This window comes from Choloepus didactylus, chromosome 8 (genome assembly GCF_015220235.1).
Source record: "Choloepus didactylus isolate mChoDid1 chromosome 8, mChoDid1.pri, whole genome shotgun sequence".
In the NCBI taxonomy this organism is placed as follows: Eukaryota; Metazoa; Chordata; class Mammalia; order Pilosa; family Megalonychidae; genus Choloepus; species Choloepus didactylus.
Window position 1 is genome coordinate 9,426,514 of NC_051314.1, and position 19,125 is coordinate 9,445,638.

At 54.3% G+C, this 19,125-nt stretch overlaps 1 protein-coding gene across 4 annotated transcripts in view; it reads left to right on the forward strand.

Annotated features, from left to right (window-relative positions):
- Positions 1–14,288: 14,288 nt before the first annotated feature.
- SCUBE1 (signal peptide, CUB domain and EGF like domain containing 1) overlaps positions 14,289–19,125 on the forward strand; it is a 145,582-nt gene continuing 140,745 nt past the window's right edge. For all 4 annotated transcript variants that reach the window (XM_037848437.1, XM_037848438.1, XM_037848440.1 and 1 more), the window contains exons 1-2: positions 14,289–14,495; positions 17,785–17,916. In XM_037848437.1, the coding sequence (XP_037704365.1) occupies positions 14,408–14,495; positions 17,785–17,916 (220 nt within the window). In that variant the 5' untranslated portion in view covers positions 14,289–14,407. The remainder of the gene's footprint in view (positions 14,496–17,784; positions 17,917–19,125) is intronic.

The window sequence follows — 19,125 nt, forward strand, 5'->3', positions numbered from 1 at the left end:
AAGAATGGATGTGAACAGCAAGTTGTGATTCAAATGTGAGAATTTTTCTTGGTTCTACCTTTGTCACGCACCTGCTGTGTGACCCTCAGTATATCCATGCCCCTCTCTGGGCCACTGTTTCCCCTTCTGTGAAAAAAGGGAAGTGAAATAGACGGTCGTTTCTCAAACCTGTTCGCTGAGTGACAGTGTGAATCGTTGTACCTCAGAGGGTCTGGGGCAGCAGGGGCTGGTGGGAGGTAACCCCTGTCCATTGTTCCTTCAAATGCATGGCAGGTACTCTGCCCCAGCCCAACCCAAGCAGATAGGACTTTTGGTCTTGTTCTTGAGCTGTAGACAACAAAGGTCTGGAAGCTAATTTGTCTTCTGGTTGTTTTCTTGCTGGGAGGCTGTTGGCCCAGAGCTGCCTTTCCTAGGGTCTAAGGTGTGAGGCATTCAGCATTAATCAGGTCGTGGGCCTCTGTTCTAGTTTGCTAATGCTGCAGAATGCAAAACACCAGAGATGGATAGGCTTTTATAAAATGGGGGTTTATTTGGCTACACAGTTACAGTCTTAAGGCCACAAAGCGTCCATGGTAACACCTCAGTAATTGGGTACCTTCACCGGAGGATGGCCAATGGCGTCCGGAAAACCTCTGCTAGCTAGGAAGGCAGCTGGCGTCTGTTCCAAAGCTCTGGCCTCAAAATGGCTTTCTCCCAGGACGTTCCTCTCTAGCAAGCTTGCTCCTCTTCAAAACATCACTCACAGCTGCACTCCGTTCCCTCTCTTTGAGTCAGCTCATTTATATAGCTCCACCGATCAAGGCCCACCCCGAATGGGCAGGGCCATCCCTCCATGGGAACATCCCATCAAAATCATCACCCACAGCTGGGTGGGGCACATTCCAAGCAAATCTAACCAGCACCAAAACGTCTGCCCCACAAGACCACAAAGATAATGGCATTTGGGGGACACAATACATTCAAACCGGCACAGCCTCGCTCAGTTTTCATCAGTAGCTCCCCATTGCCAGCAGAAGTAAGGCTAAATCTCTTGACTGATTCTGGCCTCTGCACATTGTCAGAAGATCAAAGCTAGAATGTCATTCCCAGTAGTCCCTCCCCTGGCCTGTTTGCACTACCCAAGATTGCACGCTTCTGCAGCCACATGGCTAAGACCAAGACCCTGGAGGTCAGACAAGCCCTGACTCTACTGAATGCTCCCATGGGTACTTGGCCAAGTGACTCCCCTCCACTGTGCCTCAGTTTCCCCATCTGTAAAATGGCCATCAGAGCCCACCTCCTTTGTAGACTTGTGGGAAGATGAAATAGAATGAGTTAAGAAAGTTGCTTAATACAAGGCCTAGCACAGAATAGACACTCAATAGCAGATGCTATGATTATAATAATAATTATTATTATCATTACTGATTGCAACCTTGTTGGGAGGTGCTCAGAGGCAGCAGACAGGCCGTCCACTCAAAGCAACCCTTATGAAGAAGTCCTCTGGATGGGAGCCCAGAAAACCAGAATCTTAAAAGGATAAAGTCTCCTGCAGCAGGGCCGAGGCTGGGACCCGCCTGACGGGCAGGGGCGTCCGCCGAGGGAAGGCTTTAAGCCTGGACAATGGGCGCCGTCTGAAGTCACCAGGGCCGCTTCTGTGAGTCGTGAGAATAGCTATTTTCTTGTTTAAGGCCTTAAAGAGCTATTAAGTCGGGCAAATCACTGGTAAAACAGCTGGAAACCTAAGTAGCAATTTAAACAGCCCATTGCCCTTCAATCCCGACTTGGAATGTGAGCCTGGGCCGCAGGCAGGCGGGATCTGGGTTCTATATTGTCAGGCCTAAGAGGATTGCGCCGGGACCTTTCGGCCGGCTGGGGCTGAATGCAGCCCGGGGCTTTATTGAGCAAATCCACAATTTCTACTCCCCCTTCTCTCTCTCTTTTTTTTTTTTTAAAGTGAGTACACCGAACTCTCATTTTCTTCTTTTCTCCCCCACGCCCCCTTGAATCAGGCCATTCTTTCATTATGTGGAACTAATGAAGGCCGCACAGAGACCCAGCTTGGGAATAGGGCCCTTAAATAAAACATGTTTCATTGATCAACTTCAAAAAGTCCTGGGCCAAGTGAGTGGGGGGGACAGGGTCTCCCGGGGCCGCCTGACGAGTGACAGCTCCAGGCCGGGAGGGGACAGGCCCTGAATTATGTCTCCTTCGTTTGTTTGTTTTCTGGGCCGCCATTTCTGAGTGGCTCAGGCTGCCGGCTTGGGCTCCACTGTTCACCCGCCATGGGCAGAAAGGCGGGCAAAGGGCTTCAATTATTTTTTTTTTTTAATTTTAAAAAGAATTTTTCAGTCTTCCCCAAAATAAAAATGTCAGCTAAGCAAACAGAGCTCTGGCATTAGAGACGTTCCCCAGGGAAATGTGGCAGCTTCAGGCTGCCCTTAACATCTCTTGGTTCCAGCGTCACCCTATCACCTGAGAGCCCCAGTCAGGTGTCCGGCACCCGGTCAGGTGGGGGAGGCACCAAGAAGGCAAGGAGAGTTGAATCCCTCCCTTCAACACATATTTAGTGAGCTCCTACTATGTGCCAGCCTCCTCTACCAATTAACTTTTTCTGATGTTTCTCTATCATTTTAATTGCAAGAACAGCAAATGCAGATTGCAAAATAATTCCATGACACCCATGGGTGCATAGTAAAACATTCCTGCTATGACGTTTAATCCCACTCACCAGAGGAAACCACTGTCAACTTTTGGATGTATATTTTCCAGGGACTTTCTTTATACAAACACACACAGACATACACACAAACACAGTGTTTTTATTGTGTTATGTTTTTACAAACACAGGCTCATAGACAGATCCTGTACTTGCTTTTGCCATTTTGTCACAATGTAGCACTCTTTAAGGACTGCAGAATATTCATTTGGGTTTGTACATAATTTTACTCAACCATTGCCCTATTGAAAGATATTTAGGGAGTTTTCAAGTTTTCCTGTTTCATCCATGAACAGCTACCCCTGTGACAGGCAAGTATTTCTGTAGTTTCTTGGTGGTGAATTGCTGACTCAAAGATACTTGCCTTGTGTTTTATTTTATTTTTCCTTTTAATGCAATATTTGTAATCAGGTGTATAAGAGGCACTAATCTTAAGTACTCAGCTCAATACTTTTTACACATCAGTGCAACGATCTATATCCAGGTATAGGACTTTTGCAGCATCCCAGAAAACTCCCGTGTGCTCCTTCCTATCAGTCTCCCACCCTAGCGATGGGGGGAGCATTTTAAATATTGATAGAGAAGCCCCCCATAAAGGCTGCTCCAATTTACCACCTGCCAGCAGTGTTCGAGACTGCCCATTCCCAAGAACCTCGCCATCTCTGGGTGTTCAAGACCTTTGTCATTTTGTGCCAACCCCGTAATGGAAATGGGTGCCTCAGTGTTGCCGTAATCAACCTCTGTGATGGGAGTGAAATTGGACTTTTTTCCAACAATACCTGCCCTTCAGTAATTCCTCCTCTGTAAATTGCACATGCTTTGCCCATTCACTCTATTCCCTTAAAAAGCATCTTGGCCCCCCTGAAGCTCAGACTGGGTGGACCCCCCCCCGCCCCCCGACATACACACACACAGCTCCTTACCCTGTTAGTTATAGACTTTCAACGTCCTCCTTTTTTTGCTTCTGAGTACCCACCTTCCTGGGGGCTTTCACCCTGGAACCCTCAAACCGGTCACTTACCCTCTCTGAGCTTCAGTTTCCCACATGTCAGATGGGGGGAGTCACGCTGTGTGGTGGGGGTATTGGGAGATTGTGAGAGGCTGGACAATATTGACAACTTGGAACATGAGGCTTCCTGGAAGGGGAAGCCAGCCCGGCCCTTCCCAGATTCCCCGGCCTTCTCTCTGGGTCCAAAGCAGAACTCCGCGAGCGGGGCTCCTTTGCCAAAAGGCAATGAAGGACCAGGGACTTGGTGACTCCAGGGTCCACAGCAGCGGGCCCCAAGATTTACTGTGAGTATGTTTTTCTCAAACTCCTGGGACCAGAAAGGGTCTAGACTATTCCTCAAAGAATCTGCCAAGGACTCTTAATAGGCGTGGTATGATTTAATTAAAAAAAAGAAAAAAGGCAAGGGATGTAGTCAAATTGGTGTGGGAGGACCTGGGTCAACCAAAGCCATAGGATACATCTGCTGAGGACCTCCCAGGTCCTCAACATGCTGATAGCTGGGAGACTCCCCAAGAGGGTGGGTGTACATCTGTGGGGTAGTTCCCAAGAGGATTTGACCTGAACCTCCACAGGAGAAATACCAGGCTGGAGTCAAGCAACTGTCTTAATCCCCTTTGCAAGCCCCCACCCATGCCAGGAGATGTGCCTGGAACACGAGTCCGTGTGGTCACTGCCCAGCCTGCAGCCCCCAGGGTCTCTCCGCAGACTCCTTCCCACTGCTTCAGGCCGCACGGCTTTGCCTCCAGGCCCCCCAAACTAGTCGCCGTTTCCTTTGCTTCCCAGGGTGTTCCTCCATTTCTCAAAACGCTCTTCATTCCCCAGTTGCCTGTTGAACTCCTACTCAACCTACAAAACTTGACTTAATTGCCTTTTTTTCTATCAAACGTTTCCCTGATGCTCACCGGCTGAGTTGATAGTGCACTCTTTATCTCAAAACTTCAAAGACAACCCTATCTCTCTGAAAGGTGAATATCTATGCATTTCTATCCCCCTTTAGACTCTGAGCTCCTTGAGGGCTGAAGTTGTGCCCAGTATAGTGCTTAGTATACAGTGGGGGCTCAGCAAATGTTTGCTGACTGAATGAATGAATGTCACTCCAACAGAATGTCACCCAAAATAAAAGCACAATGGTTTGATGGTAGTAATTCGACTTTCTTTTCACTCAGTTCTGTGGGATTCATTATCCAGGGCCAGAACCCAAAGAAGAAGTTAAAGCCTGGTTACTTCTTTGTCTGGGCAAAAATGCCGCTATCCCTTAGACTCGGGTGAGAAGACACGCTTCAGGTAGTTCTCCCCAGGTCGGTCTTGGTGGCAGAGCAGCTTCCCTTTCCCTAACCACCACATCCTTCTGGGTGTGCCACTCTTCCTGTCCTTCAGGGCCCAGTGCCAAAGCCACCTCCTCCAAGAAGCCCTCCTGCAGGCATACAGCAGTTTCTCAGCAGACATTTCCTTTCTTCTCTCCCAGAGCAGGCATCTGGTAAGCCTGTAGCTTGGCCTCCAATACCCCTCTGGCCATGGCACCTCCTTTGGAGACCTGTCCCCTACAGCCTGCAGTCTTGGTGGGTCCATCAAGCAAGGTACCCAACCCACCCTGACCAAGGAGGGCGTGACCTTAGCTAGTCACTCCTGGGAACTTGAATCTGGACTCAAGTGTGGAGACTCACTGGAGCTGATTCATCCAGGCCCCTAGTTCGCTGCCCAAATCCCTAAGCCTCCTTATGAACTGTCCCTTCCGAGGCCCGTGTTTTAGATTGTCCTGGTTTTCAGTGTGTTACCCACCTTCTTCCAACAGGTGCTGCTTCAGCTCTGCAAAGCCACATTCTGTCACTCACAACCAGCGTCCTCTAAGCCACATGCCTCGTCCAACCCAGGTTGGCCCTCCTTCCGTTTTTCTTTCCATGTGTTTTTTTGGCACCTACTCTATCCTGTCTAAAATTGATATCAGTATTTATTGAGTGCCAGCTGTATGTCAACTGCCATGCCAGGAACTTTACACGTGTCATCTCATCTCTCCACCTCTTCACCTCGGTGAGGAGAGTTTATTCTTCTCATTTTACATAAGAGGAAGCTGAGGCTCAGAGAGGCTAAGTAACTTCCCCAAGGGCACACAGCCAGTGAAGTGATTGTGTCCACTCAGGCTCAGAACCAATTAATGTCAGTTGTAGGAAATGAACTAATATTTCTGGAGATTTGCAGTATAGCAGAGAGGAACAAGGGCAGATCTGGGAGGCAGGCCCCTTCGGGTGGAATCTTGACTGCATCCTACAGAGTTCGTTGTGTTTGAGTCTCCCTCTCCAGCAGGGAGCAACTCAAGTTCCAGGGCCGGATCTCTTCCTGTGCCTCTAGCATTGGGCCCAGCACCTGGCCTGGGGTCATGGCTTAGCAAACTGCTTTCTAAATGAAATTAATTCCCTCCACCTCTGCTGGGCAGTTGCACAACTGAATAGCTCTTTTTCTTTCTCTAAAGACTTAGGTGGGATCAGCACAGCCTGGGGGTGGGAGTTGGGGCCAGTACCTAACATCACTTGGGTTCAGTTTCTCCACGTGCAAAGCAAAGGATACAGGGCTCCTGACCTCAGGCTTTGTGAGAAGCAAACAAGATGATGGACATGAACAGGTTTGACAAACTGTAAAGCCCTGCACAGATGCCCATTGTTCCTACCACCTGCCTGGCCGACATCCACCCTGGAGGCTGGTTATCAGAGAGCAGAGCTGGCCTTGGCGGCAGAGCCGGGAGCCCAAGCCCCTGGGTCAGGCTCTCCCCGGCCAGTGTCCTTCACTCCCCCAGTGTTCCTTGGAGATGAGGATGCCTGGCAAGCATCCTGAATAGCTTGTTGTGCAGGGGGCGCTGCTTCTGCAGCCTGACACGGGCAGCGGCAGGGAGCCCTTTCTAGTGGTCATACTTGTGCCCTCCTCCTTTGTGTTGGGGACAGTCTTGGAGTTGAACTAGATGAGACCAGGGGCCGGAGAAGGGCTGGCCTTGCCCATTCGAAATGGCAAATTGGAGCAACTCCAGGGAGGATGGGAAAGCCGTGGGTCTCTGGGCTAAGAGCCCGCAACTTCTCTGTGGATCTTGGGGCACCCATCCTGGCATGTCACTTACCAGCATCATCACCTCCTGTCTGTTCATCCCAGAGGTGTCCGCTGCCACCAACCACCCTGGGAGGAGTACGTGTTTTGAGGGAATCTGGATCAATGTCTTGCTGTGGGGGCCGTGCCCATTCTGAGCACCTCACCTGCCTGGACCACTGTGCTGGACACTGATGGGAAAAGGGAGGGAAGGGGACTAGTGGCCTCTAATTTATTCATGCCCCCAAACTCACGGAGCTCCTGCTCTCCACCAAGCTGCAAGGCTCCTGCCCTGTCCACAGTCTCGGTGGATGCTGGTCGTGGGGCCAAAGAGAGGCTTGCAGTCCAGGAAGATAACATCCTTGGGCAGAGATACTGGGGAAAACGCTGGGTAGCGACCCCAAAGGGCGGAGGAGGCTAGGATGTGGAGAGGGGTCCACACAGTGGAGAGACACTTAGGAGGTAACATTGACGGGACCTGTTAACACCTGAGAAGCAATTTGGCAATAGCTATAAGGAGACAAAAAATATTAATTTCATTCCACTCAGCTTTTCCACATCCACAGATTTGCTTTCAAGAAGTGGTCAAAGATGTGGGCAAAGACTTCGGTACGAGGATGTTCATCTCAGTGTTGTTTATCATAGCAAAAAATTAGAATCAGCTTGGGCTGGTTAAGGAAATTATGGAGTATCCCTGCAATGGAATACCATATAGCCAAAAAAAATCACACTCTAAGAAATTTAATGCTGTGGCTCTGAATGAAACGAGTGATAACAGTTTGCAAAACTGTATGTGTTGAATGAAACAAAAAAACATGCTGAGCAAAAGAAGCCCAATAGAGAAGAATACACAATGCATGATTCCATTTGTATAAAGTTCTAGGACAGGCAAAACTAATCCATAGTCCTAGACATCAGGTCAGCGGTTGCCTGTGTTAGGGGGTTGGGACAACTGACCAGAAGGACAGGAGGAAATGGGGGGTGGGGAGGAGTTGCTGGAAATGTCCTCTATCTGGGTAGTGGTGGAAAACACACATGTGCATGTATTTGTCAACACTCATAGAACTATGCATTTAAAACCGTGGTATTTGTTGTTGTTGTTATATAGATATTTTGTATATATGCTGATGCAATCAGGTAAAAAAAAAAATTACAAATGCAATTATAATTCCTAATGCTTGGTTTCAATGCCCCCTGGGAGCTGCCCCATTCCTTGTCTGTGTCCCAACCCCCAGCACTTCCCCACAGTTTCTCCCCAGTGCTGGGGGTAAGGAGGGTGGTCAGGTTAGGGGAGGGAGTGGGCTCTCCCAAGGCAGTGCTGGTGACCCAGAGGGTCTACTCCAGGATGGGGAGGCACAAATGAGGGGCAGGGGTGGGGTAGTAGCGTCTCTAAGGTGGGATGGGGATGGAGCAGCGCAGCCCACTCCTCTACCCCTAGTTTAAAAATGTCCCAGGGCATCTTGTAATGTCCCTGTTTGTGTACAACCAGGCAAAACAGTTGTATTTTATTGTATGTAAAAGTATAACCCTATAAAGCTGATTCAAAATAAAATTTTAAAAATAGAGAGGTCATAAAATGATGCTGTATGTGGTAATATGATCTTAGCTTTCTTTTCTACAGCGTTTATGCTCTTAGAGAAAAAGACTGGAGGGAAATAACAGAATGTGGAGTGCCATTATCTCTGAGTCTTTTCTATATTAAGCAGATAACAACCTTTTAAATTGGAAAACATGTTAACTTTTACGTAAAAGGTGTCCTTGCACTTGCAGGGGCAGGTGGGTGGGTGCACACTTGAGCCTGCTTGCGAAGCACACGGCACACACACCCCCAGCGCGATGCTGTTTAAATTCTGTCGGCAGCGCAGGTCACCCAGTGGAGGGGACTTGGGACAGGCTCCATTGAAACTAAAACAGGAAAAATTCTGAAAAAACTTTTTTCCAGGAGAACAGGATACAGTGAATGGCCCAGTCGGGGTCACCCTTTCACCACTGAGGCCTTGGGTTGAGTTCTCAAAGGAATACTAGGTGACCAGGAAGTCTAACTGCCCCGTGCGCTGTGCACGCCCCGACATTTTTGACCTAATGGGAAGAGACAGACCTACTAACCGATACATTCAAAGATGGACCAGGGCCTGTGGCAGGGGGTAATGCCCTAGCAGGGGTTGGGCAGGCTTCTGTGGGGAGTGAGTGTCTGCCAGGCACATGGTGTGGGGAAGGGCGTCCCAGGAGGAGGAAGGGAGTGAGCTGCGGCTCAGAGTGTGAGGCAGCACGGACTGGAGGGAGGTGGGGGGATTTATCAGGGAGGGGGCTGAGGACGGAGAGTTCTACAGGGCCACGTCTCTGAGGATCTCAAGTGGGCTTTGTCTTGTAGCAGCAGGCAGGGGAGAGGCCAGGTCAGTCTTTTGAGATCAGCTACCCTGGTGGGTAGTAGTTTGAGCCAAGGTGGAGTCACTGGGGTGAGAGCTGTGTCATCTCGGCACAGCCAGCAGCTGTGGGATGGAAAGAAGAAGTTGGGGAGGCAGCGTTGCCAGGGCGTGGTTGGGGGGAGGTGGGCGGGGGGAGAGGATGCCATACCCGATACAGAGAACCTTGAGAGGGGCTGGCTTAGGGAGCAGATGAGGCCCGTTTGGAGGAGTTCAAGGGGTCCCAGGGTCTCCAGGTGAACATGCCCAGTGGACAGTGGATCTGTGAGTCTGGCCTCAGTTTCCCCATCTGTAAAAGGAGGAGCGTGGGTTGAGTTTTCCCTAAGATTCATGCACAGCTTTTCCCATCTAGGTTTCTATGAACTTGAGTCCCCAGTCTATTCCACAAGTAAACCCATGAGGTGCTGGATGGGGCCACGCTTGGAGAACTGCAAAGTTCTGCACAGACAGTGGTTATGAAGGAAAGGCCTGCTGGTCCTCAAACTCTGTTGCAGGAGCACCGAGAAACCTTCTCGATGTGGCCTTGTCTCATTGTGCCTCCTCGGCGTGGGAGTTACATCACCCCCACTTCCACACGACTCTCCCCGCCCCAAATATCCTACAGTGAAATCTTGCCATTCTAGAGGGAAAAATTTTTTTGGAACTGTTAGAAAGATGAGAGAACCTAAAACTGGGGAGTACTAAAGTCACCTGTGAATTGTGAGCTGTTACAATTGGTCTGGCCATTGTGTAAACACCAGTTTTCTCAATATTAAAACCAAAAAATAAAACTAAGGGCATTACAATGAGGAGAAGTGCCCTAACCACCACCAGGCCCCCCAGCCATTCAAGTGTGTTCGCTTAGTGGGTAACGGGCAAGAGCAGGCCTTCAGGAGCCGCACAGACCTGGGTCCAAATCTCACCTCAGCCATGTGTGAAGCGGGGAGGGGGGCAGCTTCTATCTCATAGGATTACGTGATGCAGTGCCTGGGACATCCGAGCACAGTGCGGGGCACACAGGGACACGCGACAAATATCAGCTGCTGTTAGAATGTGAAGGAGGCGGTGGCGGCGGTGCTGGCAGTGGCAGTCAGAATGCCTGGAACTTCATAAATAGGACAGTCATTTCAGAGGAGTCTGGAACGTGAGCAGGAAGGAGCCCAGGGCCCCCGGGAGCAGGGATCCTCGTTTCACAGATGAGCTAGGCCCTGGTTGCCCACCCAGAGTCATGCAGGGGTGCATAATAATTACCCTGGAAGTCTAAAGAAGTGTGAGACCATGAGGGGGTATTATTATGCAATTTCATTTTTAATAAGAAAGGATGCCAGAAGCCTCTAAAACCCTCAAGATTGAGGCTTAACGTCCATGTAATGATATTTCATGCTTGCAGAGAACTTTATTTTCTCAAAGAACTTTCACAGCTGTTATTAATCAAGAGAGTTCTTCTTGAGGAAATAAAATGAAAATGTAAGGTGTTCTTAACCAGTTCAATATAACTACCATCACTACCAACACTAAAAAAGAGCTGAGGTAGTAGAAATGGTAATAAAAATAGATACAATAGCAATGTGTACCAGCTACCTCCTTGTGCCAGGCACAATAGTTCATTGAATCCTCCCCACAGCCCAGTGAGGGAGACACTAGTATATCAGTCTCAGTTTACTGAGGAGGAGACCGAGGTTCAGAGAGGACCCACACCATTCCTTCCCACCTTTACTCTTCCTGGCAACACAAAGGGGCAGGTTTTACAGAGAAGGAAACTGAGGCCCACTGAGGCGTTAAGCATCTTAGCTAAGGTCAGTAACCAAGGAGCGCTTTGAGCCCAGGCCAGTCAGATAGAGTGCTGGTGACACGGGGCCACGCCATCCCTCAGCTGCTCTTGGAGTTCGGCATCCACTCCCCAAACAGTGCCCCTCCCAGCCAGCAGTTCCTGACCTCAGTCTGCTCACTGGGGCTGCTGGAGGCGAGAGGCTGGGAAGACTCGGGGTGGGGGGTGGGGGTGGCTGGGCTTCCTCCCCACTGAGAACTGGGGTCACAGATGGAGCCCGGGGTCGCAGAGACTGTCTGTGGGCTGGGGGTGGGAGTGGGGTGGGGGTGGGGGTGGGAACAGGGCAGGCTCGGAGGGTGTGCGGGGGCAGGGCGGGGTGGGAGAGCCAGGCTCACTTCCCAGCCTCTCCTCTCCCAGCCTCTCCTCCTCACACCCATGCGAGGCGTCACCAGGGGGAGCCAAAGGGCCCTGAGTCACCAGCTCTGACACCCAGCTTCCCTGCAGGGCTGGGCGCGGAGGCAAGAGGGGATTCATTCCCGGGGGGGGCCCCATCACACGGTCGGTCTTTAGCTACTCATCGGTGCAATAGGGATTCACAGTCACGTGATGCCTGTCTCATTGTTCATTCATTCATTCAACAGTCATTTCTTGGGCCCCAGCTGGGAGCTGTGGCCCCAGACATGGATTAGCTGTGAGCCCTGCCTTCGAGAACCCCTGGGTCTAGGAGGAAACAGATGCTAAACAGGCCTGAGACCCAGAGTGAGCTGGGCTCTGATGAGGGCAGCTTAGGGTCTGTAGGGGCCCAGAGAAGGCACAGGGGTTTGGGGCCAGTTTGGGGGGGTGGCGTGCAGGGCCCCTTGTTAGCCACGCAAAGAGCTCAGGCATTGATCAGGTGGTGATGGGAGCCGTGGAGAGGTTCCTCCCAAAGTGACCGTGGGATTCGTCCTTGCTGTCTGCTCTCCCGGCGCAGTCTCACCCCATGAGCCCCTCCTACTTAAGCACAGACATGCCAGTCTCCCTCAGTAGCCCTCCCTCAGATCACATACGCCCAGGGCTTTACAGTTTGCAAGACACCTGGAGAACATTTGCTGGCTTGGTCTCTGACATCTCAGACCTTGGCACATTCTCTCTGTCTTTCCCTCCTTGTCCGTCAGGAAATCCTCCTCATGCTTCCTGCTCCAGCTCTGGGGTTGCCAGGCCTCCCTGACTGCCCCCCAGGACAGAAGTGACCACCATCTTTCTGTACCCCGTAGGCCACCTCCATTGGTCCCCCATTGCCCTGGGAAGCATCTGTGGGGGCTTACAGTGCTTCCCCTCCACTTTCCTGCTCCCTGCCTCCTGCTCACTGACCTTCCCGCAGGAAGCACTCACTGTCTGCACAGTTTACAGAGTGTTGACTCACCAGCAAGTGCAGCCTGCGTGGTTTCTTGGGGCAAGCCAGGGACTAGAACTGCAGGGGTCACAGGCCATCACTGCATCTCCATCCCCTCCTTGATTTGGGGGAACACACCTGGAAGAAGTCCCCATTACCATCAAGCTGGGGATGGGGCCACTGCTGAAAAGGCAATTGAAGGGCATTGTTTCCAGCCAGTCAGAACCCCCTGAAAAGACCCACACACACTCACAGTTTCTGCCCTGTTGCCTGATACACAAGATCCTGAGTGGTTCAGCAGGAGCTCCCACCCTTTCCAATGAAACCCAAAGCCACACAATTGAGAGAGGAGCAAAATAAAACCTGAGAACGGGGTCTCCCAAATTAAGCCGCCAGCCAGGAACAACCGAGCAGAAGAAAATATCTGGAGGACGGGGAAGGGTGCTTGTGGACACAAAGGGCAGCACCTCCCCGCCTCTGATTCCCACAGCCTCGGCTGGTCCTCCCTGGGGCCCCCAGGCGGGGACCCTGGCTCAGTCACCAGGCCAGTGCCATGGCCTGTTTGCACTGAGAAGTCAGATTGGGAGCAAGCACTGGCTGGACACAGCTATAGCTTTCCAGGACTGAGATCATCTTCAGAAGGTGGGGTGCATGGGTGTGAGGGAGCGTGGGTGACAGTGTGTGTGAGGCATGTGTGGGAGGACATGTGCATATGTGAGTGGGTGTGAGGATGGACGTGAGAGTGTGTGTGTGGATGTGTGAGGGTGTGTGTGTGAGTGGGTGTGAGGACGTGTATGAGTGTGAGTGAACTCGTGCCTGTACGCATGAGGGGGTGTGTTTGAGGGTGTATACGAGGGTAAGTGTGAGTGTGTGAGCATGCGTGCTGGAGACAGGGAGGGGAGCTGGTGCGGAGGAAACACCGGCGCAAACTGGCGCAGGCAGAATGGACAAAAAGAGCAAAGTCTTGTCTTTGAGTCGGAACTGGAGAGCCGTGGAAGAAAAAAGGAGCTCTTATTGGTGGTTGTCAAGGAGATGGGCCTTGGGGTTTGCTGAACTTTCTTCCCTTAAAGCGTCCTGCTTGGGGCTGAGAGGGGCCATTTATTTCCAACCGGCCTCTCGGGGCGGGGGTCCCGGCCCAGGCCCCCAAGGCCGAGAGGCTCAGGTGCAGACCCCAGGCCAGGCCAGAGCTGTTCTGGGGTGTGAGCCCCGCGATGCTCCTCCTGCGTCCTCCCGCGCCCCGGGCCTCGCGTTCACGCGGCATCAACCCTCCAAGGCGCCGAGGTCAGCCGCGCGCTCGCCGGCGCTGGCTGCAAAGTGGCTCATTGTCCCGGGCGGAGCTCACCGGGCGCCGGGTTCTAGGCGCCGACCCTGCGTCCAGACCCCGCGACAAGCACACTTAGGGGCCATTGTCCTTTGGGGAATGTTCCAAAGTGTTCCTTTGGCCGGTACAGTTTAAAACCGTCTCCCCAACCTCTGCACGTCTGGCGTGTCCGCCGCTGCGCGGCCAGCGCTCGGCGCCCGAGAGGGGCTCAACGGCCCCGCTGGGCGCCCCTGGATTGTCGTCCCTACAAATGGACGCCGCGGGCCTCTCGCCCTCCGAGAGGCGGGTTCGCAGGCCCCCTCCTCTCCCGGGCGTGTGTGTGCGCGCTGGGGGGAGGGGGCTAGCCCCCGAGGGGCGGCCACCCTCGACGAGGGGGACGAGGAGGGGCAGGGCGCAGGGGGAAGGCAGCCAGCCTCCGAGCAAGCCCCGGCCTGGCCGAGACGGTGCCCCCCGCGGCCGACGAGCGAGCCGGGCGCCCCCACCCCCCACCTGCCGCCCGCCCCGAGGGGAGGCCCCCGACGCCCGCGGCCGCCCCTCCCCCCGCGGCCTGGCGGCGGGCGCCCATTGGCCGGCCGCGCGCGGCGCCCCGCCCCACCGGCGGCCGCGGCCAATGAGCGCGGCTGTCAGCTCGTCAGCCGCGCCGGCTCGGTGGCTCGGGAGCCCGAGCGGTGGCCGCGGAGCCAGGAGCTAGGAGCGCTCGCGGGAGCGGCCGGTCGCTCCGGTGCCCGCCCGCACTCCCGCACGCCCGGCCGGGGGCCTGCAGCGAGCATGGGCGCGGCGGCCGTGCGCTGGCACTTGTGCGTGATGCTCGCGCTGGGCGCGCCCGGGCGGCTGGCGGGAGGCAGCGGGCTTCCAGGTAAGCGCCGGGAGCCGGCGGGCGGGTGGGGGGCGAGGGTGGGGGCGGCGGGGACCCCGGACCCGGTCCCCCAGCCCGGGCTGTCGGCAGGACCGCAGCCCCGCGCGACCCCGCGCCCCGCCTCTTCGCAAAGTAACTTCGGCGGCCGGCCCCGGGCGCCCCCTCCCCGCAGCCCCGGCGGCTCGGGGCTCCGGTGCCCGGCGCGGGCCCCCGGGGCGGGGTGGGCTGAGGCCCGGGGAAGGGTGAGGACAAGCGCGCGGGGAAGAAAGAATGCGTGACGGCTGGCCGAGGGGGCCCCCAGCGCGCGGACCGGGGAGACCCCGGTGCGGAGAGGGGCGCGCCCCCAGGGAAAGGGGAGCGCGGGCGGAAGGAGGGCCGCAGGGGTGTGAGCGAAGGGAAAAAGGCCGACACCGAGAAAAAGAGGGAGGGAGGTGGTAGATGGAGGGACAGACGGACAGAAAGGAAGCATAGAGGAAACAGACAAAAGGACGCAGGAAGAAAGCCAGAGAAAGACGGACAACGGAGGGTAGAGAAAAGGGGAAAGGGCGAGACCCCGGGGAGAGAAAAGGAGGCAGATGGACCGCAAGGGTGAAAAGGACAGATCGAAGGAGGGGACGTGAGCGACCGACCATGGAAGAGAGAGGAGGAGAGGTGGGGAGAGATGGACAGACAGACAGCGAAGGAGGGAGACAACAGAGGGGAAAAGAGGGGTGCAGATGCCTGGAAAGTGATGCAGAGAGGGGACCTCATGGACGGACAGACGGTCAGGCAGGACGGGGAGGAGGAGACAGGCAGACAGAGGAAAGGAAGGAAGAGGAGCGGACAGAGGGACAGACAGCGGGGAAGGAGATGGGTGGGAACCCAGAGGAAGGGGACTCCACCGGCCAGCAGGAGGAGATCAGGGAGGGAGGGAGCTGGTGCCCATCAGTGGGGTGGCCACTCTGCCCTTGCCCTGCACCCTGTGCCAGTGGATTTCAGAGGAAACCCCTCCTTGACCCCCCCTCCCTGCCCACTCCCCCACTGTCTGTCTGGAAGAGGCTCTCCCACAAAGCTGAAGTCACATTCTCTCCTCCCAAGTCTGCATGGGAGCTTCTCCCTTTATCTTGGAGGAGGGGGTCCTGTGCCAGGCTCTCTGAGGTCCGTGTTTCGGGCACAGGGTTCTGCTTCCTGGGAGTCACACCCTGGGAGGATGCCACGCTATTTAAAGGCTTCCCAGTTGGAGCGGAGTTGTTTTGCTGGCTCCGTGTGTCTGTCCCAGGCTTGGGGCTCCATCATCTCTCTATGGCTGTCCCTGTGTGGGCCCCTCCCCATCTCTGTTCCTCCTCGTGTGCCTCTGAGTCTGTCTGTGTCCCTGCCTGGGTCTCCTCCTCTCCTCCCTGGAGCTCATGTGTGGCCCTTGGAAGCTGGGGGACTGTGGTGGGGGACGAATGGTCTGTGTGCCTCTCCCCTCGAGTTCCCCTGTCCTCTCCCCACCCCACCCCAACCTTTTAAAGAAAACCCAAAGATAAATTTATGAGGTTTGTTAGGAGGTGTCCCACCTGCCCCCGGCCAACATCCCTCCTCCATTTCCATCCCCGTGAGGGTACTTTCCCGAGTGGGATATGGGAAGAGGGGAGCAAAGGGGCTCCAGACAGTAGCTCCTGGAAAGTGGGAAGAGATGTATCCGTGGTCTTTGCAGGTCCTCATCTCAGAAGTGGCCCCAGTCCTGCACCCCAGAAGCACGCAATTTGGCCCTCACTGGCCTCTAGCTTCTGGCCCCTGTTGCCACCTCGGTGTCATTACCACTGGGCGGCCATCCATCGTCGGCTCTGACCCCCCGACCCCCTTTCCACCCTTCCTTTGGGCAGCTGTAGGGGATGGGCTGCTGACCTAAGCCGATGCAGGTATCCTGCAAAGTGATGTAGCCTGCTGCACATATGTGTGTCTGTGTGCAGGTATGCACGTGTTTAGGCATGTGGGCATAGGTGCATGGGGGTGTGCAGGTTGAGCATTTCTCTTGTTCTTTTTTGTGCCTCTCCTCCTTCGGGGGCAGGCTGGAGCCTTGGGGTCTGGGGCAGGGAGCAAGGAGCCCTCAGGGGGAATGGGTATCTTCGAGAGGTCCCCACACCCAGATTTAGAACCGGATGCCAGCCAGGGGAGTAAGTCAGAGTGGACATCCTTGGGCACTGAACCCTAGGGTGGGGCCGGAGGATGGGGAAATGGGACATTTCAGGACTTCTGCTGGTGTGGCTGCCCTCGGGGCTGCTGCAGAAGTTCCCTTGTGCTGCATTCCTGGGTCCTTCTTTCTGTCTGCTGTCCATCTGTATTTTGTTTATAGCTGGCAGGAAGTAGCTCGGCATGGAGGAAAGCTGGACCTGCTTACTCTGTGTCGAGTCTAGTGTCTGCTCCTAATGAGTGGGTGACCCACAGCAGCCCCCTGGGCCTTGGTTTCCTCGTCCATAACCTGAGGAATTCACCTGGGGTGTGGCGAAGGCCCCTCCTGGCTGTGCTGCCCTGTGCCCTGGGGGTCCTCTCCCCACCTGGACTGTGTATGTGTGTGTGTGCATTGAGGAGGGGAGGTGGGGTGTGCCAGGAGCCCTCAAAACCTAGGCTGAATTTGAGTTTGGAAGTTGGTGTGTGAGGACCAGGTTCACACCTGGATTCTGAGGCAGGGAGCAGAGGCCAGGTGAGATCAGAACCATCCATGAGCCTGGGCAGCCCAGCTGAGGGTGGGGGCCTGCCACCAGGATACTCTATTTGGGGATGTGGAAGCTCGATTAAGAACCCTGATTTCCATAACCTGGGGAGTGGGTGGGATACACCTGCAGGGGTCTCCCGGCTTGGCCTCTGTTCACTGCTCTGTCCTAGCCTCAGTTTCCCCATCTGAAACCCAAAGGAGCTGGATTGAAATTCCTCCAAGGACACTTCTGGCTCTAAATTCTAGAATAAGGACAGTGGAGGAGGTTGGAGTGATGCTTGTGCAGACACAGAGCAAGACAGATAGAGAGATGTTGCTGGCTTTTCTGCTGTGTGACCCTAAGCCTCAGTTTTCTCACCTTTTTTTAATGGGAATAATAGTTCTACCGGATGGGGTTGTTGTGAAAATAAACGAGACCAGGTGTGTTGGTAGCATTGTAGCTGGCACGAGGAGCTGCCCCAAAGGTGCCACCAATCCCCAGTGATGCCAAGTGGCTGCCTTTGTGGCTGATTACCCCAACAGGAATGGAGGGTGGGACAGAAGAAGGTCCCTGCTCTGGTGGCTGCCACCTTCCCTGGCCACACCTGATCTGTTGTTTCCCCCACACCACAGGGGCAGTCGACGTGGACGAGTGCTCAGAGGGCACAGATGACTGCCACATTGATGCCATCTGCCAGAACACACCCAAGTCCTACAAATGCCTCTGCAAGCCAGGCTACAAGGGGGAAGGGAGGCAGTGCGAAGGTGAGCCTCCCGAGACAACCCACCCGCCACTCTCTTCTACCCCACACCCTGCTGTCAACAGCCATGTCCTGCCTCGTTCCAAGCCAGCAGGGGCTCAGCCCCCAGCTCTGCCACGATAACTGCAGCCCAGACCTCTCTCCACCTTGGGAGGCTGTTGCAGGCTTCCTGAGAATGTGGGCTGCTTCCCTGGAGGGTGGAAGTTGGAGTTGTGGGGTCTCCAGCTTTCACCTGGGTTTGAAAGGTTTTGTTTTTGTAGAGAAATTGAGAAAAGCGTTGAGTGATATATTTGAGCATTTGACCCCTACTGGACTTGGGGGCTGGATAAAAGTTTTGGGTGACACTCCCCCAAGGTCCCTAACTCCAAATCAGAAACCATCCTGAGCGTCGCCAAAGGACTTTCACAGTAGCCAGCCCCAGTGTGGGGGGTGGCTCGCTCAGGTCTCTGTCTCAACTGCCAGAGTGTGGGTAGAGACCACTGGTTTTGTGGTGTCTGCAGCATCTGGGTGCAGGTTTGACCATCGAGTTTAGAACCAGCCTCCCTGGCAGGTTGCAAGTCAGGGAGAAAAGAGCAGCCTCGGCTGTCTGGGGAGCCCAGACCTTCCAAGCCGGACGGAACCTCTGGGAGTCATCCCTGAAGGTCTGGTGGTCATTCTGACCTTGTGGATCTGGGTCTGAGTAGGGACCGGGCATCAGGAGGCTGGAAACAGCTCTCTCCACGATGGATGTGCCCCCTGGGTGAGAATCACCAATCCACATCTTCCCTGTCTGTCCCTATTTCATAGATGAGGAAAACTGAGGCTCAGAAAGAGGAAGTGCCCTCTCCAAAGTCCCCAAGTTTCATGACGGCAGAGTGAGGGCTAACCCCTGATTTGTGCTCCAGGGCTTGATAGCATCTTGCCTTCTTCCCCGAGTGCTGCTAACTTAATTTTTCAAGTGTGAGATTTGTGTAAGTTAAGCGACACATGAGACAGATGGGTGCCTATTCTTTCTTTATAAGGTTGTTACAGGTGCTCAAGTGTTGTAGGAGATACAGCTGCATCTCCTGGGGATGATGGCATTTGTTTATCCATCTCATTTCTTGAGCATCTACTTAGGGCCAAGTGCAGGGCAGATGACATGGTCTGGGTTTGGCCACATCCCTGGCCTTGCCTGGGACCCAGAGGCCTGAGTGGGGAGCTGGCATCTGCCCACACGCCTCCAAAGGGGGCC